This window comes from Herpailurus yagouaroundi, unplaced genomic scaffold, assembly GCF_014898765.1.
Source record: "Herpailurus yagouaroundi ecotype Mexico unplaced genomic scaffold, PumYag 253, whole genome shotgun sequence".
In the NCBI taxonomy this organism is placed as follows: domain Eukaryota; kingdom Metazoa; phylum Chordata; class Mammalia; order Carnivora; family Felidae; genus Herpailurus; species Herpailurus yagouaroundi.
Window position 1 is genome coordinate 10125879 of NW_024412470.1, and position 26624 is coordinate 10152502.

Here is a 26624-nt window from a genome sequence, read left to right on the forward strand (position 1 = left end):
GACAGCATCCCAGGAACATTTCCACTCCAGCTAGGTCTGCGCCTGCCTGCCGAGGTCATTAGGCAAGTGAAGGGAACCCTTCCCGGTGCCTAGAAAGGCTTTGGGGGCCCCCATGGCTTTGGGGATGCGGGATCTGTGCAGAGGAGGAAGGAGGCTTCCCCCCCCCCCCCCCGAGCAAGTGCCCAGAATAAGTGCCCAGAATGGTGGCTCCAGAAAGCCTGCTGCTGCTGCTGTGTGATTTCCAGCCTGGGGAGGCTGGCAGGGGCCAGGGCTCAGAAGGAAATGTTTAGCATCGTAGAAGCAGCAACCACTGCCAGTTTGCTCTCCTGGCTTTGGCCTAGGGTTTGGGTTCAGAAGCTGTTCAAGGAGCCAAATGAATCCCTAGGCTGCGTAAACCTTACTCAGCCTCTCTTTTTCCAAACTGAAGCCGTCTTTCGAGGGCCAGATCAAATACCACTTCCTCCAGGAAGTCTCCTCTGATGCTTGGCTGGAGCCCCTCCCGCCAGGTTGAGCGCCCCCTCCCCCCCGACTGCCCTGCATCATCACGTCAGGGCACTTACCACCCTTTACCTGGCATGGCTGTGATCTGTGTGCCTCCTGCACGGAGAGCTCCCTCGCGGGTGGGCTCTCTGGCCCGTCTGTTTACCTGGCACAGCCCCGAAAGGGCATTCAGTGTGTGGTCACTGAGTGAACAAGGATCAAAGCAAGTAGCCTTCAGATTGGAATATCAGCTTTCCAATCCTCCCTTTAGCCCCTTCTCCTTTTTCTTTTTTAATCTAAATCTGGATGTCCGCTAAGGCAAGGGCCGTTGGAAGAATGATGGGGCTCATTTGTTTTTTTCCTTGAAATGATGAAAGGCTAAGGCCCCCTGAGAAGCAGACAGCTTTCCAAGACAAATGAAGAGAGCTGAACTCCTCGTGCCTTCAAGGAAATTTCAGAGTCAGCAAATTGTGTTCTGATGACCTCTTCTCTCCACAGTTCAGAGTTGTCTGAGGTCTTGGGCTAGTGCAGGACATTCAGCAGGGTGAGTGGAGAGCCTTCCTAGGTGCTGGGCTGATAGGCGCCTGTATTTGCACATCCAGCCCTTTCTTGCTTTATCTCTGTTGTCTAGTTGCTGGGAGACTATGACAAGGTCAAGGCTGTGTCTGAGGGCTCAGACTGTCAGTGCAAGTGTGTGGTGAGACCCCTGGGCCGAGACGCCTGCCAGAGGTTCATTGAGGGGACCTCTAGGAAGGAAGACTTCTACACCGTGGAAACCATCACCTCGGGCTCGTCCTGCAAATGTGCCTGTGTCGCACCCCCGTCGGCCCTCAATCCCTGCGAGGGAGACTTTCGGCTCCAGAAGCTGCGGGCGGCAGACAGCCGGGACTTGAAGGTAGGACCTGGTGTGGGGGCGAGGCCAGGGGTGGGAGGACGCCTTCGGGACCCAGGCCTCTGGCAGAAGCTGTTGCAGGGACTGTGAGGCCTTTGAGTAAATGGGACGTGTCTTAGCCTGTAAAGGTCAGGCCCTGGCATCTGGAGTACTGTGTGTGTCCAAGGCTGGTCATGTGACAAAGCGGTCGTTCGCAATCCGGACGTCTAAAGGGGATGCCGACCGCAAAGTGTGCCTGCCTCTCCCTATGGAGCCAGGGAGGCTGGGCCTGGGAGCCACTGCCAGGCCCGGGGGCCAGAAGTGTTCTTCTCCCGGAGAGCTGTTGCCACGATTTACTGTCAGCCCAGCACGCACCCTAAAGAGACGAGAGACGCGGAGGGGCGAGCCTGTCAGTCCTCAGCCCGCGGGCCGGGGTGACCCAGGGTAGGAGGGGCCTGGGGCCGGCTGTGGGTCGGCATCAGACTGTGATCCTAGTCCGGGGGGGTGGGGAGGGGGGGAAGCTCAGGCCTGCCTGAGGCTGCTGCAGGGGTGGGCTGAGGGCTTTGTCCGATCTCTGCCCTCCCCGCTTCATTGCAGTGGGGGGCGGCAGGGGGGAGCGATGGCCTGGGCCTGGTTTTGCAGTCACACAGACTTGGGTTCAGGTTGTTGCTCCGCTATTCTTTGCCGTGTAATCCTACTCAAGGTGCCTAACTGCCTTGCCTGACCTGGGTCTCCTTGAGTAGCAAGTGGGGATAACAACGTCTGCTTTGGGGGGTTGCTTTGGGAACCGATGGATGACCCTACGGAGTACTTGGCACGGTGCCTGATACGCAGTCAGGGTCAGTAGACACGCGTCCTGTTCGTGAATGACCAACGTGAAGAGCTGCCTCTGTGCCCGTGCCTGGTCCGTGCTCGGTAGCTGGCGGTCATGGATGCCCTTCTCGCAGAGCGGGGGTTAGCAGGACAGTGCTTTAACATCCTGCCCCGGGATCCAGTGTGCCTCAGAGCTGCAGCCCCACCATCAAGCCGCTCTGTGAACCACCCAGTTACAGGATTGGACTCCTGGGGGCTTCTGGAACAGCAGCAGGCAAAATTTTCTATTGGGAGCCACTCAGAAAATCATCCCAGTGCGTGCCAACAAGATGCCTTTTTGCGGCTCTCACCCACAGTTCAGCTACTTTCCTCTGGTGGGGCGGAAGGAGGGCTTCTGAACACAAGTGTCTCATGACATGGAATTCTTCATCTACCAGCAAGGCTGGGAGACGGGTGGGGAACAGAAATTGCAGAAGGGTGTCCAGCGGATTCTTCCAGGGACTGGTCCTTGGCAGGGAGGCCCAGTTCAAGCATCTCTCACCTGTCCCTTTGCCTGCACTCTGGGTGACCTGGATATCACCAGATATTCGGCCACCGTCCTCCCAGAGTACTGGCGGGAAGGACAGCATTAAAAGCACTGAGAAGGCTCGCGCCCTACGATGGCATGCTATCGCAGAGATGGGTCATGGGGCCTCTTTTACCCCGTGGTTAGTTTAGTTTTAGTGCTGAGGGAAAACTGTTGGTATCTCCCAGGGTGGACAACGAGGTTGGGTATTTCAGGAGCACATCCTCAAGGCATCGAAGTTTATGAGCCACTTTGTTGAGTATTTATAGATCACCTCTTGTGGGCCAGGTGCTGTGCTAGAGATCTTGGGGGAACAAAGATGGGGCACCACTTTCAAGGAGCTCAGCGTCTAGGAGGAAAGACAAGCAGGCATACACCTAACAGAAGAAAAGGGGTCTGAGCGATTGGGTGAAGATGTGTAGACTTGTTTCACTTGTTCTTCTAGGATTCTTTTTTTTTTTTTTTTTAATTTTTTTAAATTTTATTTTTGAGACAGAGTGAAACAGAGCATGAGCAGGGGAGGGGCAGAGAGAGAGGGAGACACAGAATCCGAAGCAGGCTCCGAGCTCCTGGCTGTCAGCACAGAGCCCGACGTGGGGCTCAAACTCACAGACTGTGAGATCATGACCTGATCTGAAGTCAGACGCTTAACCGACTGAGCCACCCAGGCACCCCTAGATTCTTCCATTTTCTTATCTGAGTATTCCAGGGGGCACAATACTTCCCACCTACAAAACGCCAGTTTCCAAGAGCCCCCCTCTCCGTTCCTGGCCAGTGGCCTCTCTGTTGAGCCTCCAGCTTGGGGATCTGACAGGAGAAGTCTCGTCTTGGGTGTCACACCCCAGCCCTCGACTAACCTGCTACTCACGTTCCATAGCTTTCCACCATCATAGACATGCTGGAAGGAGCCTTCTATGGTCTGGATCTCCTGAAGCTGCATTCTGTCACTACCAAACTGGTTGGACGGATGGATAAACTGGAGGAGGTAAGGAAGATTCTGGGTTTCCATATCTTTCTCTCCATCAGGCCCGAAAGCATATCCAACTTCCCACAATATTTTTTCAGAAAGCATGTATCCTGACTAGACTTCACCTATCCTGTGCTTTGGGAAGAAAACATATACATTAAACACCCATTCAAACTCATGCCAAATCGTGGGTGACAAAGAATTGATGAAATATAAATGCAAATACCTTCTTTTTTCACACACAAGAACCATATAATCAATGTATTTCTTTTTTTTTTAAGTTTATTTGTTTTGAGAGAGAGAGTGTGTGTGCGTATGTGTGCTCAAGAGGGGGAGGGGCAGAGAGAGAGGGACAGAGAGAGAAAAGAATCCCAAGTAGGCCCATGCTGTGAGTGCAGAGTCCCACACAGGGCTTGAACTCATGAACCGTGAGATCATGACCTGAGCGCACATCAAGAGCCAGATGCTTAACCCACGGAGCCATCCAGGTGTCTCCATCGTATTTCTGTTTTTACCTTGACTTCCAGGGAACTCAGAGCTAAATGAAACGTAGAAGTACAGTAAGCCTCTCACTTCCGGTTTTAAGATGGCGGCATCTCCCTTCTGGGTGTATGGCTGTTGGTTTCTTCTTCTGGTTTTGCTTTGTCATCTTAGCCATTCTGCTTTCTGTCTCTGTACGTGTGCGTGCATTTGCGTGGTAACGCACCTCCGGTTCACGTTAGAGGAAAAAGACGTGAAAACGGTTACTGACGCATAATATTCCCCGCTGGAAAACATTCAGGCTCTTCACCCCCTGGGAGAACGGACTGATAGTGTCGTTTCCACAGACAGGCATCACATGGTTATGACCAGGCTCCAGGGAGATGTGTGGCTGGCACCATGGTTTCCAGGGGGTGGTGTGTGGGTCGGGGTGCGAGAGAGAAATCCTCACACACCACAGTAACCTGGACACCATTCCATTGCTGTAATGCTCTGACACATAGATAAGTCATTTAATCACCAGAAAAGGGACATTCCCCACTCACCCTTCTTGGTCGGGAGCTTACATAGGTGTCATTGCCTGGCATCCACGTCTTGAACTGATACCTGAAACGGTGACTCAAAAAACTAGGTCTGTTCAATCTTTAGAATGTTACCGTAAATGGCAAGTTTAATAACGGAATGATTAATAGACCAATATTCCTCATGAAAAAGTGGGCTTTGGGGGTGGGCTCTCATGGAGGAGCTGGGGTTCCATGATGGCTGAAGAGCAGCCGCAGGATGTGAGAAAGGGAAGACTCTCCAGTTTGGCAGCAAGAGCGCTCGCTGGGCCGGGAGTCAGGACGGAGCGGACGCCTCTCTGTTGGCTGCTCCCCAGCGGCTGTGTCTCACCTTCCCCATCTGTAAAGTGGGAGAGGTGCCCTACATACCTTGCATGGTTGCTCAGGGGATAAAAAAGTGAGCTAATCATCTTGGAAACACTTTGAAATGGTTAAACGAAACAAGGCGCTCGGGGTACGGCCAGGGAGTGAGTGGGGGCAGCATCATCTCTCTGCTGCTTTGTCCGAGTCGCTGGGATGCGGGTGATGAAACGTTGCCCTTGCGAAGGTTGGTTCCAGCCCCTTCCTTACACCCCAGTGTTCCCGGAAAGCGAACGCCGCTTCCTTGTCCGCCCGTCTTTAGGCTTGACTCCCCCTGTGCTGTGATGAGCGTTTTCTGACCATGGCCACCAGCCCTGGGAGGCTTGGTGGGTCCCCAGCCTTTCAGTTACCAGGTCTGCTGAGAAGCATCGGGGCCCTGGAGCCTGAGCTTCACAGACAGTTCGAGGCGGCCAACGGGACCACATCAGCCCACTCTTGCTGAGGGCACTTCCCAAGAGAAGCTGGCCTCATCTTCACTCTCGCTGTCCCCAGCATTGGCGGCTGGCGTGGAGAGACTGGGAATGGTCAACGCCACCCTTCTGTCGAAGGGCTTCATGTGGGCTTGGGATTCTTTCTCCTGATTCTTTCAAATGGGCTCAAAAGAAGTTAAACCAGGACCCAAGTCGTCCTTGGAAATTGGAAAGTGCTTTAACCCTTGGCGTCCAGCACCATCCAAACGTGCAATGCCCTTTCTGAAAGAGGGTTGTTTTTTTTTTGTTTTGTTTTTTTTAATAGAACAGGGCGGGCGGCCACTTCCGCTTTCACCTGGTTTTCATTCTGTCTGCAGAACAGCCTGGAGCCTGGGAAAGACAGCTCCAGGGGTGGAGCACAGTGCTTGTGAGGCCAGAGTCAGGCGCTGGGCCTCCGAGCGCTTGGTTCAAGGGCTGTGGTCTCTTTGCAGCCTGTTAGCAGCTGAGCCCTTACTGCCGGCACAGGAGAGGAGTGGGTTTAGTGGGTGAATTTGGTGCAGTCACACAATAACTGGATTTTTGCCAAAATTGATCCTAGTTCTTTCAGCAAGAGTGATCTCTTTTCCTTTTTCTTTTTCTTTTCTTTCTTTCTTTCTTTCTTTCTTTCTTTCTTTCTTTCTTTCTTTCTTTTTTTTTGAGAGTGATCTCTTTTTTAAAACCATGGTATGTTTAGTAGCAAAAACTGGCCCTTCGTATTAATAATAATAATCCCCTATATTTATATAGCAATTATGGTTTTCAAGCCACCCCGTATACATTCCGTACATTTGTCCCTGTGAGCTGGGCAGGATGTGAGGCCTGTGGAAAGTGCTAGGGAAACGTAGGCAGGAGCTCAGGCCTTCTGGCTCCTGGGCTGGGGCTCTTTCTAATCAGCCCCGTAAGTTGCTTTGAATCATTGCTATCTGCCCTGGAAGCATCAGTTTTTCCTAACTGGAGCTGAAAACAATAGCTCTTCCAAGGGAACTTCTAGGCAGAACTGTGGCTGTGTCCCAGAATTCCTGTTAAATAGGATTAGCAGGAGCGAGAGGTTCCGCACAGCAGGCAGTCCAAGGCTGCAGGGTGCTGTGGCGTGGCAGTTGTCACAGATGGGTCCGGGCCCTGGGCCCACGGAGCAGAGCACCGTCTCCCGGCGTGACATCCAGCCTCTCGTCTCCCGGCTGGCGCTGGCTGGCTGTCTGTCTGCAGTCGGTGGAGAGGCGCGGTGTTGGGTAAATGGGGAAAACACTCCTTCTGCAGCCGGGCTCTGCGGGAGGAATGGAAGTACAATCCTGCTCCTGGTCTTTGGATATTCTGGAAGCCCAAGGGGAGTGCTTCGGAGGTCAGACCGGACAAAGGGGGCAGATTGAAGGGGCGTCTTGCCCAGAGTAGGATCAGGGCCTGGCAGTGGGAGCGGGCACACGTGTGCATCCCCGCCCCTGGGATGTAGGAGGACGAAGGAATGGAAACTCCATTTGCAGATGAAAGAGGAAGGAGAGAGAAGTCTAAACCGTTCGAGTCTCACCTTTTGGTAAAATCAACTCCGAGAGCTCTGCTTCGTGGAGCGATTTTGGTGAAGCTGTTGTTCTGAATTGTGAAAATAACACACGCATAGAAAAGTACATACACGGTGAGGGTACAGCTTAAATTATTACAAAGCCGGGCATCTGGGGGCTCAGTCAGTTAAGCGTCCGACTCTTGACTTCGGCTCAGGTCATGATCTCATGGTTTGTGAGTTAGAGCCCTGCACTGTCTGTGCGGAACCTGCTTGGGATCCTCTCTCTCTCTCTCTCTCTCTCTCTCTCTCTCTCTGCTCCTCCCTGCTTGCATTTTCTCTCTGTCTCTCTCTGTCAAAATAAATAAACTTAATAAATAAACTTAAAAAAAGATTATAAAGCAAATGCCCATGTAACTACCACCCAGCTCAGGAAAGCTCAGCGCCCCCCACATGGCCTCTCCTCACACCCCTTCCCTGAAGTGAACCTCTGTCCTGACTTTTATGTTAATCATCTTCCTTGCTTGTTTTTTTTTAAACATTTTCATTACCTAAGGATGCATCCCTAAATATACTAGTTTTGTCTGTTTTTGAACTCTAAATAAAGAGTCCTACAGAATTGTGTGTGTCAGTGTGTGCACACACGTGTGTGTTAGGCTTCTTTCACTCATTTGTGTGTTTTTTTAAGATTTTATTTTGTTGTTTTTTTTAAACATTTATTTTTAAAATATATTTGTTTATTTTCGAGAGAGAGGGAGAATGTGAGCGGGGGAGGGGCAAAGAGAGAGGGGGAGAGAGGATCTGAAGTGGGTTCTATCTACGCCGAGAGCAGAGAGCCCTGGACATGGGGCTCGAACTCACAAACCATGAGATCATGACCTGAGCCGAAGTCGGACGCCCAACCGACTAAGCCAGCCAGGCGCCCCTCAATTTTGTTTTCAATAGTTTTTAAGTAAATTCCACGCCACGCGTGGGGCTCGAACTCGTGACCCAGATAGCAAGAGTTACATGCTCTACCCACTAAGCGAGCCAGGCACCCCTTGTTTTTAATAGTTACCTACGTGGTTTTGTGTCCTGTAGTTCATTTACTTTTATCGCCGTGTAGTAGTCTATCGTGTGAATGTTCCACGGTTGATCACTCTGTTGTACTGATGATGGATACGGGGTGTGTTTTCAGTTTTATAATTCACAGTAGCCCAGGAGTCTCCCTGTACATGCACGTCCCTGTCTGTGTCCCTGGCCCACACGCGCGTGCATTTCTCTGTGGTGTGTAAGTAGGAAGGGAGCTACTGGGACGTTAGTTACGCTCATCTTCATCTGTAGGGCGGGGGGTTGCCAAGCTGTGTTCCCAAGTGGTAGTTCAAGTTTACGTTCCCTCCAGCGGGGACTGAAAGTGCCGCACACGTCCTCGCCAGCACCTGCTGTGGTCAGACTTTCTAGCTTTCGTCAGTTAGGAGAGTGTAGCAGAGCAGGGCCATTTCACTGTATTCCAGAAACCTAACCCCCCACACATCTTTTCTGTTCGCCTGGTGGAGGCCCGAAGCCCCACGGGCGCTCCTCGAGAGCTGGTCCAGGGAGAAGTAACATCCAAAGTGGTCAGCGGTCCAGGACCTTGGATGTGGCAGAGTAAGGCTGACCCTCTCCTGGCAGTGGCTGGGGAGGGGAAGGAGAGCCAGGAGTATGAGTTACATTAGAGTCAGGGGTGGGTGGGCACAGAGAATAGGTGCCAGCAGAGGTGGGAATCGGAAGTCTAGAAGGACAGTCTGTGGCTTCCAAAGGCAAACCCTGTTCATTGCATATAGGCCTGGCAGTGACAGTGATTCCGCTGAGAAGACTTTTACCCTGAGCTCTGAGTGCACCCGGAGACCCGAAACCTCGTAGGCTGCCCAGGACCGGGGATGGATTCTGAAGGCAGCGGGACAGAGTCATGGGGTCCTATGCCCAGTGCCAAATACTGCTCCCAGGAGCAGATTGATTATCAAAGTGGAGAAAAGGACAGAGGGACAGGTCATTAAAATAATCTCTTCTAGCATCAGGGTTTTAGTATGATTAAGTCATTCCTACACAACTTGCAGGACTTTGTGAAGAAGTGCCCCACCCCCGCGTGGCAGCAGGACACCTGTCAGTGCTCCCAGGTACTTGGATATGCGTGTGACTGTGGATACGTATGTCCACGTGTACGTGTGGGTGCACGGCCCCTGCTCTTAACACAGCTGCGTGCCTGCAAGCCGCCCGGAGTGTGCTTTCTGTTGCGGAAGCCCTGCACCTTCTGGAGAGGGTGACTCGACGACTCTTCTCCTCACACGCGTCTGCCGGGGTTTGTAAAACTTGTCCGTGAGCACAGATGGTCACCGTGGAACCTTGTGTGTTCTCCGAAGCCTTTTCCCCTGATAGCTTTGTGTCCGAGTAAGATTTAAAATCTGTGATGCAAAAAATAAATAATAAAAATGGGGCGCCTGGGTGGCTCAGTCGGTTGAGCATCTGGCTTTGGCTCAGGTCATGATCTCGTGGTCTGTGGGTTCGAGCCCCTCATCGGGCTCTGTGCTGACAGCTCAGAGCCTGGACCCTGCTTCAGATTCTGTGCCTCCCTCTCTCTCTGCTCCTCCCCTGCTCATGCTCTGTTTCTCTCTCTGTCTCTCAAAAGTAAACATTAAAAACAATTTAAAACTCTGTGAGGTAGTTACCAGACTCAGAACTGGCCTGCTCCCCAGAATGTGCCAGCACAGGCTTTGCTGAGGCTTCTTCTTCAAACCAAAGGATTCGGTGGCCTTTGTGTTTCTGGTCTGAAAGGCAAGATCACAGGAGCATTCCTGACTCGAGGGGATGTATCTTTTCATCAACTAATAGGAAAATGTAATTTTCGTCTGTGCAGGCCTGGCCGTGAGTTAGGGGAACTGTCTCTTTCCAGGCCTCCCCTCTGTGCCTGCCTTCCATGCCCTTCTAGACACCCCCAGGATTCACTGTTTTTCCTGAGCAAATCTGCTTTTGCAGTTGGTCACGTCCTGCCTCTCCTGCTCTTGGAGAGAAGTGTCCCCCACTCTGTCCGACCACTGTGTTGTCATCTCTGAAAGGGGAAAGGGTTGGAGATAATATTTCTAAGATAGATTTCAGCTTTAATGTTACTTAATTCAATTACATCTGAATATGGGTTCGAGTGAATATATTCCATCTCCTGGGCTTGTATGTACTTCAAATCGAATTTGTCTCTGTGGAAAGAAAGGTTTTCTTTCGGCTAACCAGACTAAAGGCGTGAGAGCCCGCCCTCCGTCTGCTGGCCTGGGAGCAGCTCGTAGGTGCCAGGACGTGAAGGAGCCCGTGGCTGTTTTAAAGGGGTGAGGTTGCCCCTAAAGCAAATTCACCAGCAGAGGCCTGGGACTTCTTGTTCTTTGCTTGGTTGACTGTCCTTCCAGGCTCTGGACTTTTGAGGGCAACCTGGGCCTGAGCCATCTCTGTTTCCGGGTCTTGGCCCCACAGCTGATGCGGGCTAGCCGCGCAGCAGCTGTCTGGGGCTGGGCGGGGGGAGTGATTGAAGGCGACAGCAGGTGGCCCCTGCACCCAGGCGGCCTGCCCAGCTCCGTCATCCGCGCTCCAGGATCGCTCCGGGTCCTGTCAGCTGGAGCACCGGCTGCTTCTAGCTGCTCTCCCCCCGCCAACTCTTTCACCAGGGGCTGGAGACAGCTGTCGGCTGGGGCGGCTGTCCCAGGCCACCTGGTCCTCGCTGTGTCCTGGACGGCTCAGAGGGGGAAGGGCAGGCGAGTGACCAGGAGCCGTGAGTGGGCCCCCCCACCCAGGATCCGGTCACCCCCACACCTTCACCCTCTCAAGGAAGGCCAGTGTCTGGGCCCTCAGGCTTGCCATCTGTATCGGGCCCTGTGTACTCCCAGCCAGCGAGCGATGGGGTCAGGTGGCCTCTTGGGATGTGGGGACACGTGCCTGCTGCATGACCTGGGGCCCAGGCTTGGCCCAGCCGCAGTCCAGCTGTGTCTCCTCCTGCAGGTGTCTGGTGCGTCTCTTTAAGACCCAGCAGCCTCGGGGCCGTCCCCTTCCCTCCTGCCCAGCCCACCGAACGTTAGCTCACTTGCCCTTTCCCACCTGCCTGTCTGCTGCTGGGGTCGCAGGGGTTCCACTCCAGCTTCGCTGGGCACACCAAGTCCTACTCCGTGCCTGGCACTGTGCAGGCAGCTCCTGGTTCATTCTCCACGCCAGGCCTGCTTGGGGGGGGGGGGGGCAGTGTCATTATTCCCAGAGCGGTCCCATCACCTGCCTTCCGGTGGCGATGGCGGTGTGGCTGGTCCCCGGAGCCAGCACCTCCCCTCACAGCAGCGCTGTCCAGTGCTCTGGGCAGGGGGAGTGAGACCACAGCGAGCGGCCAGAGCCCTGCGCTGTGGTGTCTCTTCCTCAGGTCCCAGCAGGTCCCAGCAGGTCCCAGCACCGCCGGCTCACGCTCTTGCTCAGTCTCCCCCTCGGCCCTGGCCCCTGCCCCCATCCCACCCACCTGCACCAGACCCTCCATGGCTCTGGCTGACCACGTGCCAGCTGTGCCCCCGACTTCGCCTACACCCAGCCCCTCGCCTGGTTCCTTCCTCTGGTATCTGCGCATCTGGCCGTAGTCAGCACGGGACGCTGGTCCCCTTTGCACCCTCGGCTCGCACCCTCCTGTGCCCAGTGCCCGACCGCGTGTCCCTCCAGCACGAGCCGCCTGCTCTGTCAGCGCCTCTCAGGTCCTTGGATCTGCTCGGGTCTTTAAGTGCTGCGCCTGGCTGTGCCCAGCCTCTGGTGCCAGCCTTCTGTCCACTGGCTCTTCTGCCCTCCTCCCCACCCTCCTCCTCATAGCACCAGGATCCTTGGCGGCCACCGTGCGGTGTGCCGGCCCCTGCCAGGTAGACCCCCTGCCTGCCTCCTCGGCCACATTGCCAGCGCTGCCCGTGAGCCAAGCAGCACTCGCCATGGACGTCACGGTTGCAGCTGTCCCGGGGGAAGAGCCCAAGGCATGAGGTCATGGGGTTCACTCTTCTGCCAGGGCTGAGTCTAGAGGGCCCTGTGTGGGCAGCCTCCCCCGTACTTCCTGAGAAGTGCCCCACGGGGAAGCCAGACTCTCAGGGGGCCGTGGGGAGCCCTGCAGGGCCAGCACCCCCGGGTAGGGGGGAGGTGGCCGGGTCAGTGGGTGGCTGAGGAGGTAGAGCCGCTGTGCCATCCTGGGGGACACCGCCTGGCTCAGCCTGGCTGGCCAGTGGGGTGATGTCACCGCCAGCCGGGTGTTGATTCAGGAGAGTAAACTCTGTTGTTCCCATGGGCGCTCAAGGCCGTGCCATGTCAACCCTCCCGTGCCGAAACCCAAAATAATGCTTCCTCACTGAAATCAGAAAGGGTACTGGGGACTCATACATCAGTGAGAAGAAAGCCCCTCCAGGGACCTAGAACCCCCGGGGTCTAGAGAGCAGGTGAATCTGGGGGGCCGCCCCTTTGCCTCCCAGTGAGCTCACAGGCTGATGTGGACTCTTGCAGGGTGTTCAGGAATCAGGCGGAATCTTGTTTTGGCCGTAAGGCTATGCGGGCCCTGCCATGGGATCCACCCAGAGTGGAGTCTGAGGGCCTCAGCCCCCACCTTAGAGACAGAGTCATTGACCTCGATGAGGAGCCAGAAGCTACCTCTGTCACCTCGCCCTGCCTTCCACTTGTCACTAGTTGGTGCTTTCTTGTTTATTGCTTTCTTCCCCTCAGTGGAGGGTGGTCTTTATCAGAGCAGGATCCTGGGCTTTGTGGCTTCTGCTGGACCCCTTGGTGCCCAGCACTGAGCACATTAATGCATTAATGAAGAAGTAACACTCTGAACCACTGAGCCTGCTGGGCTGTGTTGCCTCAGGATGTGGAGAATTCATGGGGGAGATGCCTGGATGCTGCTCTTAGCAGGTGCTCGTGGATGTATAGAAAGGCGTGAATCCTGGGGCGCCTGGCTGGCTCCGCGGTAGAACATGAGACTCTTAATCTCGGGGTTGTGAGTTCAAGCCCCACATTGGGTGTAGAGATTACTTAAAGATAAAATGTTTAGGGGTGCTTGGGTGTCTCAGTCGGTTAAGTGTCCAACTTAGGCTCAGGTCATGATCTCACAATTTGTGGGTTCGAGCCCTGAGTCACATTCTGTGCTGACAGCTCAGAGCCTGGAGCCTGCTTCGGATTCTGGCTCTGTCTCTGCCCCTTCCCCGCCCATGCTCTCTGTCTCTGAAAAATAAATAAACATGTAAAAGAAATTTTTAAAAAATGAAATCTTTAAAAACAAAAAAGAAACGTGTGAATCCAAATATTTGGCTCCGGTAAAACAGCCCCTTTCATACATTTTGGCCCTGTTTCCAGCAGATGTACCCCAAGCTTCCAACATTTAAGACAGCCCTTCTCAAACTTTGATGTGTATGCACATCGCCTGGGGGTCTTGTTAAAACGCAGATTCTGATTCCGCAGGTGCCTGGGCCGGGCCCAAACTGCACTCCTAACAGGTTCCTGAACCATGCTTTGTGTAACAAGGACTTAGGGGAATCCACCCTTTCTGCATTTCTCTGCATATGCATATTCTCTCACATACCCTGAGACCACACTGCAACATTCACAGGCCCCTCTGATGGGCTCCCCACTGCTCAGAGAACTGGCTGAGCTCCAGGACCCTCCCCCCAGCCGTCTTAGTGGTTCCACAAGTGAACTGCGGAAGCAAGGGCCGGGAGGCCGGGTGCTGGGCTCAGCTCTGCCACTTTTGTGTCTATCATCGTGGGAAAACCACATCGTTCCTCTGGGCCTCAGTTTCCCCATCTGAGAAGGGCGTGAATTCTGGGATCCTGCAGGGGCCTAGAACACCCAGCTGTAACATCCTATCAAAGATAATCACCATGTCCCATGCACTTCCATATATACTCACTTATTTACTCCTAATAATCCGTAGGGAAAATCCTAGTATTACTCCATTTTACGCCTGGGGACACTGCAGCTCAGGGACTTTGATTTGTCTAGGATCAAAGAAGTAGGAGTAACATTGACACGTAAGCCAGACTGTTCCCTCCAGAATCCATGCTCTTAACCATTGCACTTGACCGCCGGTAAGACTGCTCATTCTGGGTATTCCTTAAAGAAGACTTCTTTCTCAGGGGCTTTCTCTCTCACAGTTAGCTGCCATTTAGAGACACGAGCTTAGCCTGAGCCCCACAAAACACATCAAGCCCTTCCAGTGCTCGAAATCTGCCGTGAAATGAAATGCCAGGACAATGGCATGGCCGGTGGTTCCGGGGCCTAGTAGACTGGTCAGGGGAGCCCCCATGGGAGCCACGGGAGCCACAATGCCGGGGGTTACTGCCGGCCTGGATACTTCTACACCCCACTCGGAGCTACGGCGGCTTTCCTCTAGGACTTAGTGTCCTGCCAGGCTGCAGGGCTGTGCCTGTCAACGTCTGTGCTTTTACGGTCCCCAAGACAGAAAGCAAATGCATCTTCTGTTTTACGTGGTGGCTTCCTCTACCCACGTCATAATCACGGCCCAAGGAGAACATCCCATCTGAAAACTCACGGGGCACCTGTCTGTGCTGACAGCTCAGGGCCTGGAGCCTGCTTCGGATTCTGTGTCTTCCTCTCTCTCTGCCCCTCCCCGGCTCGCACCCTATCTGTCTCTGTCTCTCAAAGATGAATAAACGTTAAAAAAATTAAAAAATAAAAACTCAGATGCTCATGCAAACTAGAATGCAGGCCAGAGCAGGACAGTGTTGGGTCTCCGTGCAGTAAACCAACTCCCTCAGAATAACCAGAGGAGAAGGGCCCCTCTGAGCCTGTTGGTACCCATCCCTGGTTCAAATCCCGTGCTGCGTCACTGCCTCTGGGGCCCTGCTTTGTGCCCATTCCCTCTCTGCTCTGACCTCCACGAGCCCCACACTTGCCACCTGCGGAACCCATTGGTGCCCGGTCACCTTCCTCTTGCCACGCGGACCTTCTTCCCAGTTATAGTTGGCACCTCCCCGGCACCCCCAGACCAAGAGCCCCAGGGTATCGTGAGGCTTTGCTCCTTAGACACACAGGAGGTACTCACCAGTGTTGGTTGGCTTAGATGTACCTTTGGTCCCTTCCGGTGTGAACCAGGACTGGAACACCATTCCTTTGCCAGGTGGAAGTCATTTAGGGAATCTGTTTTTATGGGTAAATAGGAAAGTTTAAAACCAGCCTGTGGGTTTTCTATGTAAATGATGCTTTCAAAGTGTTGGGGGTTAGTTTGTGTTCATTAGAAATGCAGGTTAAGTAGATGTCTTCAGCCACCTCTTCTAAAATTGCTTTAAAAACCCTTCTTCCGTTCATTGAGCTGCTGGTACACATGTATGGGGTATGAGTGGAAGTTTCTGTAGTGTTAGTTCTCACCGGGTAAGGACGACCGTGTGCAAATGACAGAAAAGGAGCCAGGTGTCCTGGTGACCTAGAGACAAGGCAGTGTCATGACTAGGAAAGCTATGGGAGTTTGGGGTAGCATGTCCAGCAGTGGGACACCCCAGAGCCGTATTGGCCCAGAAATACTGCCTGGGATCTGGCCCTCAGCACAGGGCCGGACCTCTCCAGAGCCCCAGTCACTTCTTGGCCGATTTCTCAGCCTGCTTTTGCGTTTCTAGCTCTGAGCCGAAGATGGCTGCCAGCTGCCTTCTGTTCATCTTTAGAGGACATTAATGGATCTTCTTTTTCTTTTTCTTTTTTTTTTTTTACTGTTTTTAACATTTATTTATTTTTGAAGGAGAGAGAGACTGAGCAGGGGAGGGGCAGAGAGAGAGGGTGACACAGAATCCGAAGCAGGCTCCAGGCTCTGAGCTGTCAGCATAGAACCCCATGCAGGGCTCAATCTCACAAACCGTGAGATCGTGACCTGAGCCCAAGTCAGATGCTTACCCGACTGAGCCACCCAGATGCCTCATCATGGATTTTCTTTTTTACATTTTTTCTCTTCTCAGGAAGTTTCCAAAAACCTCACCAAGGAAAATGAGCAAATCAAAGAAGACATGGAAGAAATCCGAACGGAGATGAACAAGCGGGGGAAAGAGAACTGCTCTAAGAGCCTCCTGGACAGCATGCCGGACGTCCGCTCGGCCTTGCAGAGGGACGCGGCGGCCGCCTACACCCACCCCGAGGTACGGCCCCGGCTCCCTGGCCCCCGAGCACAGCCTGCTTTGTGCCCATTCCCTCTCTGCTCTGACCCCCACGAGCCCCACGCTTGCCACCTGCGGAACCCATTGGTGCCCGGTCACCTTCCTCTTGCCATGCGGACTTGGCATGGCTCTCACGCGTGCACAGAGCTTTGCCGGATTTGGTTCTTTCACGGTCACGGTGTCATTTTATCTAGGTAGCAGTTCTGTGGGTGTGATGGGGCAGGGTTGACTCTGCGGCCCAGAGGGGCTCTGTGAGTGAGTGTTGCTGCCGAGGTGTCCCCTGGCGGGGTGTTGGGGGGCAGGCAGGGCGCAGGGCCTTGGACACTCAGAGCGTCTGAGCCGTTGCTGTGCACTGCGACGTAGAGAAGGGCTAGGCATTGCTGTGTAGGAGCCTGTTGCCTGGGCCGCTACGAACTGGGGTAAGAGAGGAAGTCAGCCGATGCTCGGAACGCTTGGAGACTCGTGAAAGAGATGCCAGGCAGGCAGCAGCTGTGGGTTAGGGGAAATCCTGGGCACATGTATTCCGAAGGCAGGACAGTGGGCAGATCCGGACTGTGGAGGCCAGAAACCCTGAAGACCATACGGTACTTGCACCCTGCCCAACAAGGAATTGAAAATAAAACCAGTTCCAGACCAGAAAATAAGTATAAGGAAGGCCAATAATTTTCTGGCTTGGCCCATGATGACTGCTTTGATGATTTTTTGGAAATACCATGTTTCTTAAGCAATTATTTTTATTCTCATTTTTAGTTGTCCCCAAGGCACTAGCTGCTGAGCATGTGTTTAGTCAGCTTAGTGGGTCATCCTTGAACAAGTCTGAACTTACAAATTTTCTTTTAGCGTTCATTTTTGAGAGGGAGAGAGACCGAGCATGAGTGGGGGAGGGGCAGAGAGAGAGGGAGACACAGAATCCCAAGCAGGCTCCAGGCTCCAGCTGTCAGCATAGAGCCCGACACGGGGCTCGAACTCACGAACCGTGAGATCATGACCTGAGCCGAAGTCGGACGCTCAACAGGCGCCCCAGATCTGAGCTTCTAAACCAAAAAGCTGAAGACATTTGGGCTGGAAGGGAACTTGGAGGTACCCTTTCCCCGCACCTGGGACCCAGCCACTCCTGTCTCAGCCCGTCTGGCATCTTGAGCTGGCCCAGTGCCCAGCGGAGTCCGGCATTCCCTGCCTTCTCTGGCTTCCAGTTTCCCAGTCGGCTGAGCCTGAGAACCCGTCTGTTGTCTTGATGATACATTATGTGGTATGTTCAGCAACCCGGCTCATATTTCCTGAGGGCAAACAGTAAACCAAATCAAATGCACCAAACCCGTTTTGTCCTTGCTCAGCAAAGCCCTTTCCCCTCCTGAAATCCCCGTTCAGCACGCTGCTGAGGTGAGCACAATCCTCCCGTGCCAGGGGGTAGAGCCTGGGCCGGGGAGGGGAGGGAAGGGGGAAGGCCAAGGCTAGGATCTTCCTGCCCCCCCGCTTCATCTTTCTGTCTCTGTAGCGAACCCCATGACTCAAAAGGGGGCAAATGGGGTGCTGGGTTCGGTGGTTATTTTCAGGGTTCTCGTCGATGATGTTGGGGTTTCTCGGCGTGGTGAATGGCCATTTGTTGGAGGCCTCTCTCCAACAAGGTCGCTGCCTGGAGGGCTGGCAAGGGGCTCTGGGGGCCGGGTTGGGAGTGGGGACACAGGGACGCCAGGAGTTGAAGTCATACAACAGACTCTTGGATTAACAGAGAGAGGAAATCAAAGCTTGGTGGGGGCAGCGGCCGCCCAGCACAGCCTGTCGCCAGCGGATCCAGGGAAATTATATGTTCTCTGGCAGAGGCCGCCATGGTCTTACTCCATCTGCTTGGCTGGGAGAAGGAAGCGCAGTTCCCGCCTGTCCCGGAGAGCCTGGAATTAAAGACAGTTCCTGGGGTTTACCATGAAGAAATGACAACCTGCTTTTGCAATGCGGAGGGAGGCCAGGGTCCAGCAATTAGCCGGCCCACAGCGTCTGAGTCAGGCGCTTGGGGGCCTCTTCTCAGCTTCCCAGCCTCCTTTCCCAGTGGGAAATGAGGGATCCCCAAGTCTGCTGGGCAGTAGCCAGACCATGGCCTTGTGGGCTTGGGGGTGTAGACGAGTTTTTGGATGGCAGACAAGTCCGTCCCGTGGTCACCGGTGTGGGCAGTGTGGCTTAATGTAAGGAAGTGTGCAGGCTCTAAAGACAGCAGCCCTGGGCCTAATTCGGAAGTGCCCCTCTCGGCCACTTCACTGATTGACCTTCAGCCGAGTTTCTAAATGACCCCGAGCCCCTCTTTGCTTATTTGTAAAGTGCTCTCTACCTCGCCTCATTGTCGTAAGGGTTAAAAAATGCCATAAAGGGACGCGTCTGGTCAGAATGGGAGCCCACTGCAGTTCTTCCCCACAGGCCACGTATCCCTGCATCTCTAGTCCAGCTCAGCTCACCAGCAGGAAGTGGGAATTGGGGAGGGGGCAGGTGGCAGGAGTGGGGGCTCCCCTGGGCACACGCCTGCCCCTTTCTAGAGCGCCGGCTGGCCCCAGCCAGGGGAGGCTGGCAGAGAGGTGCCCCTGCTTTGGAGAAGTCGGTCCCCACGGGACGCCAGGGAGCATGGAGCTGCCATGTCTGCTCTGTCACCTGGTTCAGCTCTTTTGTCACGGGAAAACCCAGTACAGCCTTGGGGGTGTGGTCGGGAAGGACTCCAGGTTTCCTCCAGGCCAGATTTTTAAGGTCAAAACAAGAGCCTTATTTGCTTCTTTCTGTGCAAAGTGAGAAAGTTGGCCATTCGGGCTGGCTTTCCTCCAGCTCATATTCTGTGACCCTGAAGGCCGTGCCCTGCCTCTCAGGACCCTGGGCCTCCGGGGACAGAGGTGTTGTTTCTCAGTGGGCTCTGCTTCTCTGGGGGGATGTCACTGGGGTCTCAGGTAACGGGATTTAGGGGCGCTTGCCCACCTCGTCGTGGTGAGGAGGGGGCTTCCATGGCTCGGGGGCGACAGGAAGCCTCCTCTTCACTATGGAGCCCCCGAAGCCCTCCTCCTGAGAGCAGGGCAGGGCCACACCCCTCAGGAACTGGACCCACCTGTGGGCGGCCCTGGCTTTGAACTCGGCTCCCAGGAACCTGTGCCCAAAGTCTGTTGTTTTCAGTGGTGGGTGATCGGGATCCTGGGTTGGGGGCGGCTACGTGACCAGACGGACCGAGGCAGGACCCAGAGAGCGTGCCACGCCGTGGACACAAGAGGCCATTCCCTGGGCAGCAGCTCCACGGAGGACAGGGCGCTTCCTCTGCTGGACCAGAACCACCACGGCAGCGTCCTCAGGGTGCTGTCAGGACACCCAGGTCGGGCGCCCGGCTGGCTCCGTCGGAGGAGCGTGCGACTCTTGATCTCGGGGCCATGAGGTCAAGCCCGATGTTGGGTGAGGAGATTACTTAAATAAATGAAACTTAAAAAAAAAGAGGCCTGGGTCATGGGCTGCCTACTTTAAAGCATCATTTGACAGAATCCCAATGCCAGTCACAAATGTAGACTGTTCCTCGGGATTTGTTCTGATTAAAAAATTCAGTGCAACGGGGGGTGCCTGGGTGGTTCAGTCAGTAGAGTAGGCGACTCTCGATCTTGGGGTCATGAGTTTGAGCCCCGTGTTGGGCACAGAGATGACTTAAGGGAAATTCAATGTAAATATTAAGGAGCGCCCAGCCAGGGCCATCAAAAATGAGCAAGAGGTGATTGCTGTCCTTCTATTCCATATGGTCTGCAGAGGCAAATTCTTTTTTTTTAAAGGTATTATTCTCAACGTTTATTTATTTTTGGGACAGAGAGAGACAGAGCATGAACGGGCGAGGGGCAGAGAGAGAGGGAGACACAGAATCGGAAGCAGGCTCCAGGCTCTGAGCCATCAGCCCAGAGCCCGACGCGGGGCTCGAACTCACGGACCGCGAGATCGTGACCTGGCTGAAGTCGGACGCTTAACCGACTGCGCCACCCAGGCGCCCCGAGGCAAATTCTTAAATAATGCCCATGGAAGGCAGGCTGGGAGAGGTGCTGTGGTAGAAGGGATAGACTTGTGTCCCTTAGGAGCTGTGTTCAGCATCGTGAGGAGAAGGCCCGAGTCTGCTGTTCTTTCGTGTAGAAGGGCTCCAGGGGCAGGCAGACCGTGGTGGGTGGTTAACTTCATGGTGCCATCAGTGGCATCCATCCTCCAGACCCCCTCCTGGTCACAGGAGGGCTGCTCTACTCTAGCAGCCCGTCCGCATTTCAGGCCAGACCAGTCAGGAAGAGTGCGAAAGATGCCTTCCAGCTGACTCAGCCTCCCTTTTAAGGAGCTCGTCCAAAAGCTCTTTCCACCAACTTCTACTTACACCCCACCGGCCAGGACTTTGTCCCGTGGCCCCTCCCACAAAGCCAGCTTCCCATTAGAGAGGAACAAGGAGACGGGATTTACGTGGTCGGTTAGAAGTTTCTGCCACAAAGTGCAGAGTGAGAACTGGGAAACAAAGATTAATTATGAACGAGAAGGGCTGGGGCTATTTTCTTAAGGACGTGAGAGGTTAGCGGGGCCTTGAGAAATGGGTACATTATGATAAGTAGCTAGAGGGGGGAAGAGAGGAGGCCTTCCAGATGGAGAAAACAGTCCGAGCAAAGGCCCAGCAGCTCAGAAGAGCCGAGAGTTTGAGGAGTCAGCCAGGTGACTGAAGCACCAAGGAAGGGTTGGGGCTGGGGGCGCAGGACAAGACAGGGGAATGCTGAGCTGGGTCCGGGTCCGTGCTTAAGAGGGTGGAAAATGCCAGGCCAGGCACTTTGGGCTTTATCCTGGATGCATCAGGGAGGCTGTGGAGCAGTTCCTTCTGATCGTGGAAGGAAAAGCTTCATCCCGAGGGGTGCATCTTGGTTCTCGGGCCTCATGTTCCAGCCTGGGCACCGTTGCCCACACACAGACCTCCCCGGAAACGGCTGAGACGAGATCTAAGTCACACAGCAGCCCTAGGCTGGGAAGCACAGTGTGGACGTTACAGAGACACGTGCTGGAGCCAGAGGGCCTGGGTTCAAATCCTGCTGCTACCGCTTACCTGCTGTGGGACCTTGGGCAATTTACATGACGTCTCTGTGCCTCAGGTTCCTGATGTGTACGTGGGAGTGATAAATAGCTCCTACCTCATGGGACTCGGGGGAAGATTGGTTGGCGTCCGTAAAGCATGTAGGACAGTGTCCCGGCTCCAGCACTGCCTCCTCCTACCACTGCCTGTCTAGCCAGTGACCTGACCTTAACTTGTGTCCCCTCTGAACAGTATGAGGAGCGGTTTCTGCAGGAAGAAACCGTGTCCCAGCAGATCAACTCCATCGAGCTCCTGCAGACGCGGCCCCTGGCCCCGCCCGAGGTGGTGAGGCCACAGCGGCCCCTACAGAGGCAGGTCCCCCTGCGGGGCCGGCCGGCCTCCAAGCCCACCGTCATCCGGGGCATCACCTACTACAAGGCCAAGGTCCCAGAGGAGGAGAACAACATCGAAGAGCAGCGTGAGTTGGGGGTCGGCGGGGTGGGGAGGGAGTCACCGTTTGCACCCTGTGTATCTGCACGTCCTCTGAGCCACACGCCCCTTCTGGGGTCCGATTGCTGCCGTGGCCTCTCCGGGCCAGCCGGGTCATGGGAAAATTGCCTGCGGTTACGAACTATCCCGAGTTCCTGCTGTATCTTCTCACAGTTTGCTGAGCAGCTTTGGGCAAGTCACTTGACCTCTCTGGGCTTGCAGAAGATCACACAGCAGAGCTTTAAGGGACTTCTGTGCACCCCTCACCCCCACCCCCGAGCCTGGTTTCCCAGTTTGCAGATGAGGACCCTGAGGCTTGGAGGTGGGATGATGTGCTCAGACCCCTGCCCCTGCCCCCCGCCGCACCTGTTCCTGCCTCCAGGGTACCTGGGCTTCTCCCCTGTCCCTCCTCACAGTTGATGCTCACCTAGCTGTTGGCATAGTCATTTTGCCCATGTAAAAGAATTTTTTTTAATGTTTATTTATTTTTGAGAGAGAGAGAGAGAGAGTGCGAGTGTGCAACCAGGGGAGGGGCAGAAAGGGAGACAGAGAACCCGCAGCAGGTTCCAGGCTCTGAGCTGTCAGCACAGAGCCCGACGCGGGGCTCAAACCCACGAACCATGAAATCATGACCCGAGCTGAAGTCGGATGCTCAACCGACTGAGCCACCCAGGTGCCCTTTGCCCATTTTTAACCTTGTTTGCTGCCTTTTTTTTTTAAATTTTTTTTAATGTTTATTTATTTTTGAGACAGAGACAGAACATGAGTGTGGGAGGGGTAGAGAGAGAGAGGGAGACACAGAATCCGAAGGAGCCTCCAGGCTCTGAGCCGTCAGCACAGAGTCCGACGTGGGGCTCGAACCCACGGACTGTGAGATCATGACCTGAACTGAAGTCGGACACTTAACCACCTGAGCCACCCAGGCGCCCCTGTCGTTTTAAATTACTGACTTATGGGATTTTTTTTTCTTTTACATATTCTGGAACAAGTCCTTTGTTCATTGTATGTACTGCAAACGTTTTTGCCCTGCCCATGGCTTCAGTTCCTTAATGGTGGTTTTAACAAACAGATGAAATGCAATTCTCTGTTTATTTCATCTGTGGTTAGACTTTGTGTCCTAAGAGATCTTTGCCTCCTCATATTCCTTCTCTGCTCAAAACCGTGCACAGTCCCCCATTTCATGCACAAGAAGAACTCAAGTCCAAACAGCAGCCAAACCCAATGTGACATGGCTCCTGTGTCCTCCCTGATGTCACCTGATACTCTCCTCTCACACCCTCTGCTTCTTCCACACTGGCTGCTCCTCAGCCTTCGCAGGCAGGTTCTGGCCTCAGGGCCTTTGCACTGCTGCTGTTCTCCCCAGAATACTCTTCCTCCGATGGCTGCTTGGCCAACTCTTTCACCTCCTTAGGGCCTCTGCTCATCTCCCTCCTGACCACTTTATCCATTACTGGAAGTCTCCTTTCGCCTCCCTGCTCCAGGGCATGCCTCACCCCCCTCGACTTTCTCCCCCAAGCACTGTAAGTGTGCTGTCTATTGTTTAGCGTCTGCACCATTGGACAGAAGCTCCATGAAGGGGAAGGATGTTTGTTCTGCTCACCGTTGTTGAATGTGCTCCATATGCGTCTGCCAGGGGAGTGGACAGGGGTGGGGTGACTTCCTCCAGCTCAGGTCGTGGCTGTGCGTCCTGCCGGTGCCCCGGAGACCGGGTGGAGCCCAGAGGCGGTCTGTTCAGAGACCCTCCAGGAGATGTAGAGCCCTCCCATCTCTGCTGCTTCCCACCTGCTTCTTGTGCAGTCCCAGCCGGGCTGCATCTCTGAATCAGGCCGTCATGTCGAGGAAAGAAACCTTGTTATTAATCTGCCGAATATCACATACTCTTGCCCGCCTGACAGTGCTCCTCCGCCCGAATCACAGATGACCTTCTGTTTGTTTCCCAGAAGACGAGTTTTTCAGTGGGGACAACGGAGTGGATCTGCTGATTGAAGATCAGCTTCTGAGACACAACGACCTGCTGACCAGCGCCCCCCGGAGGCCGGTGGCCACCCACCGGGGCACCACCGGCACGACCCACATGCAGACCTCGGCCCCGGCCTCGCCCTCAGATCCCAGCTCCCCCGACCCCACCCTGTCCCCCTCAGCGACGCGGTTCCCAGACCCGCTCCAGACCTCCTCCGTGATTCCAGGTCCCACGACGGGGGCAGGCCTGGAACCCTCCACTCAGGTACCAGCCACCACCGTGGCCCACACAGCCACCCAGCAGCCTCCGGCCTCGGCCTCCGTGCCAGGGGCCTCTGGGGACGCATTTACCGAGGCTCCACCCACGGCCCTGGTGCCTCCCACCACAGTCCAGACGGACCCGCTGGGGAGAGACACTGCCACGGGGCAGGGCGGGGCCTCCGCCAGCCCCACCCTGAGCCCGGAGGAGGAGGATGACATCCGGAATGTCATAGGTGAGTTCCTTCTGCCTGGCCCTGTCTCCCGCTCACACGGTAACAGGCTGAGCCTGGGGAGAGGTTGAATGGAGAGACAGGAGCCAGATGGTCAGACTTCTCCGGAAAGGAGAGTGAGTGGAGTTGCGTCTTCGGCCAGTGCCGCAGGTTGACCCTGGGTTTATGCATTCATAGTGTGGCCGGCGAGCCCAGTGGGAAGCTCCTTTCCAGAGTAAATCGAAATCAGCAGAGCCAGGGCCCCGCCTGCTTTGGTCAGTTTTGTAAACACTGGTGTGCTTTCCTGTAGTGGGGACTGGGTATTTGGCAATGACTGAGTTAAGTTTTCTGCAGGAGGTTTACCAGGCCGAAATAACAAGGGGTTCCTATTTGTGGGGTCAGGGAGGGGGCAGGGGAGTAACTAGTACAACGGGCCCCCCAGGGCCAAATCTCACGAGCGGCGGCCTCGGAGAGCATGGGGATCACGAGCGGCGGCCTTGGAGAGCGTGGGGACATCGCAGCACCGTGTGGCAAATGCTCTCACAGAGGAGGAACAGAGGAGTGGAAAGGGGAGCACCAGCTTGGCCCGGATGCCAAGAAGGCTGGGGGAGCTTTCCTGAGGAGGGCGTCATTTGAGCTGGGTTTTGAAGGATGAACAGGAGTTTTCTAAACAGAGAAAGGGAAGCGTTCTGACTGTTGGGCCTAAAGGAGCAGAACGTGTCCCAGAAGCATGGAGGAGTGCAGCCCTGTTCTGTGCCCCATCCTGGGGGCTCCGCGGCCACAGGAGGACTCTGGGAACCGTGGGACACGGGGTGGGGGAAAGTCGACAACAGAAGGAGGGGGGAGCCACAGGTGCCTCTCCCAAAGAGAATGACACCCAACTTTAGTTCAGTCGCCACGGGTAGTGAATGAAAACACTGTTGAATCATAGTTTCATCAAAATGCTTGTTGAAAAGTGCACGAGCTTTGCAGAAGACACGGTTTGCCTTCTGCCTAGGTCTTCCTTCTTCCCGTTCCCTCCTCCCAACAAGGTGCTGGTAGCTGCTGTCGGACCAGGTGGTGGACAGAGCACCTGCCGGGAGCAAACACCTGGGTTGTAGTCTGGTCCCGGCCGCTGACAGCTGTGTGACCTTGGCCAAATCCCTGCCTTTCTGTAGGCCTCACATGAAATCAGAAATCTGCTAAAGACTGTCGTCTGCGTGAAATCCTATGGCTTTTTGCTGTTCTTGTTTGCGGTAGGTTTATCAGGCCATGATAGGGCAAGAGATTCTTCTTGGGGGAAAATCCCAGAATCACGGCAGAGTGGGAGCAGGGAAATATCCAGGAAAAATAGACCCCAGGGCAAAATCTCATGAACCTTGAGAAGAAGGCAGTTCTTGGGCCGCAGAGGTTGGGGTGGGAACAGGAGAGAACATTTTTTTCCCTTTCCTTTCCTTTCCCTTCTGTGGCGGAAGCAAGCTGACCACAGTGTAGATGGCGGCTCCTTACTGCGTGGAAAGTCCATCCTGAAGCCACGGGTCCTACCCAATTTCTGCAGAACGTCCTGGGGTCTGAGCCCGAGCTTTCCACTCCCGCACTGGCTCTGGGCGGCCTTGACCATGCTCATGGGACCACAGGCCCCGAGATCAGCACTGTATACCCCCCCAAATGGAGTGAGCTCCCCGGTGCCCCTGTACCCCCACCGCTTCCCCCTTGAGTGGGAGGGACAGTTCGTCCAGAAGACTTGTCCCTTCACAGGTGGCTCAGATACTGACGGTGAAGACAGGCTACAGGTGAACCGGCACACCTGTGTGCCCTCAGCGATGCTGTTTATCAGCCTGAGAGCTCTTCCCTGGGTGACTTCCTAGCCAGGAGTGGGGTTCTCTGCTGTGCCTGCCCTCGCGGGTGGTTGCCCCCAATGTAGCTGCCAACACGTGCCTTTCTGGGGCTCTTAGGACTCCGTCCACCTCCGGTAGCCTGTCTGAGATGCTGAGGCCCAGGCGGGAGAAACCTGGCGTCCTCGTGGCCATTTACCTGGCGGGAGCCCGAGTTGGGAAACCATTTTCTCTTGCTGTTCAGTATTCTGTTTAACCAGAATGACATCGGCACGTAGAGGATATAAGGGTCTGCCTAAAGACTGGCCCAGAGGGCTTTCCAGAAGAAAAACCTTGCCTCTGGAGTCCACTGCAGAGAAAACACAGGGATGTGAACATACATGTGGTGTTTTCTCCGAACACTGAGGGGTGAAAAGAGAGGGGGTTACAGAGAGAGGAAAGTTCTGTGTCTCCGGCGGCGTGGTCTTGGCTGGCTGGTTTTGGGGGATCATTTTTAATCGTTTATCGCTGTCAGGTGGCTCCCTCGAGCTGTTGTTAGTGTGGATGGGATTTCCTTTCCGGAACCTTCTCTGCAGACCCCTGCTTGTCTGTGCCCGGCTGAGTTAGACCAGGTTGCACCCACGTGTCCTAGTTGCAGGTAAATAACCATTTGGCTGAAACCGACACAGGCT

At 54.7% G+C, this 26624-nt stretch overlaps 1 protein-coding gene across 3 annotated transcripts in view; it reads left to right on the top strand.

The window, feature by feature from the left end:
• The window catches only part of OLFML2B (olfactomedin like 2B), a 36215-nt gene that overhangs the window by 1706 nt on the left and 7885 nt on the right, over positions 1–26624 (top strand). Inside the window, exons 2-6 of one of the 3 annotated variants that reach the window (XM_040461032.1) lie at positions 1112–1375; positions 3607–3714; positions 15998–16174; positions 21474–21699; positions 23654–24163. In XM_040461032.1, the coding sequence (XP_040316966.1) occupies positions 1112–1375; positions 3607–3714; positions 15998–16174; positions 21474–21699; positions 23654–24163 (1285 nt within the window). Of the gene's footprint in view, positions 1–1111; positions 1376–3606; positions 3715–15997; positions 16175–21473; positions 21700–23650; positions 24164–26624 lie in introns of all 3 variants that reach the window. The other 2 variants (XM_040461031.1, XM_040461033.1) reach the window with 2 other exon arrangements.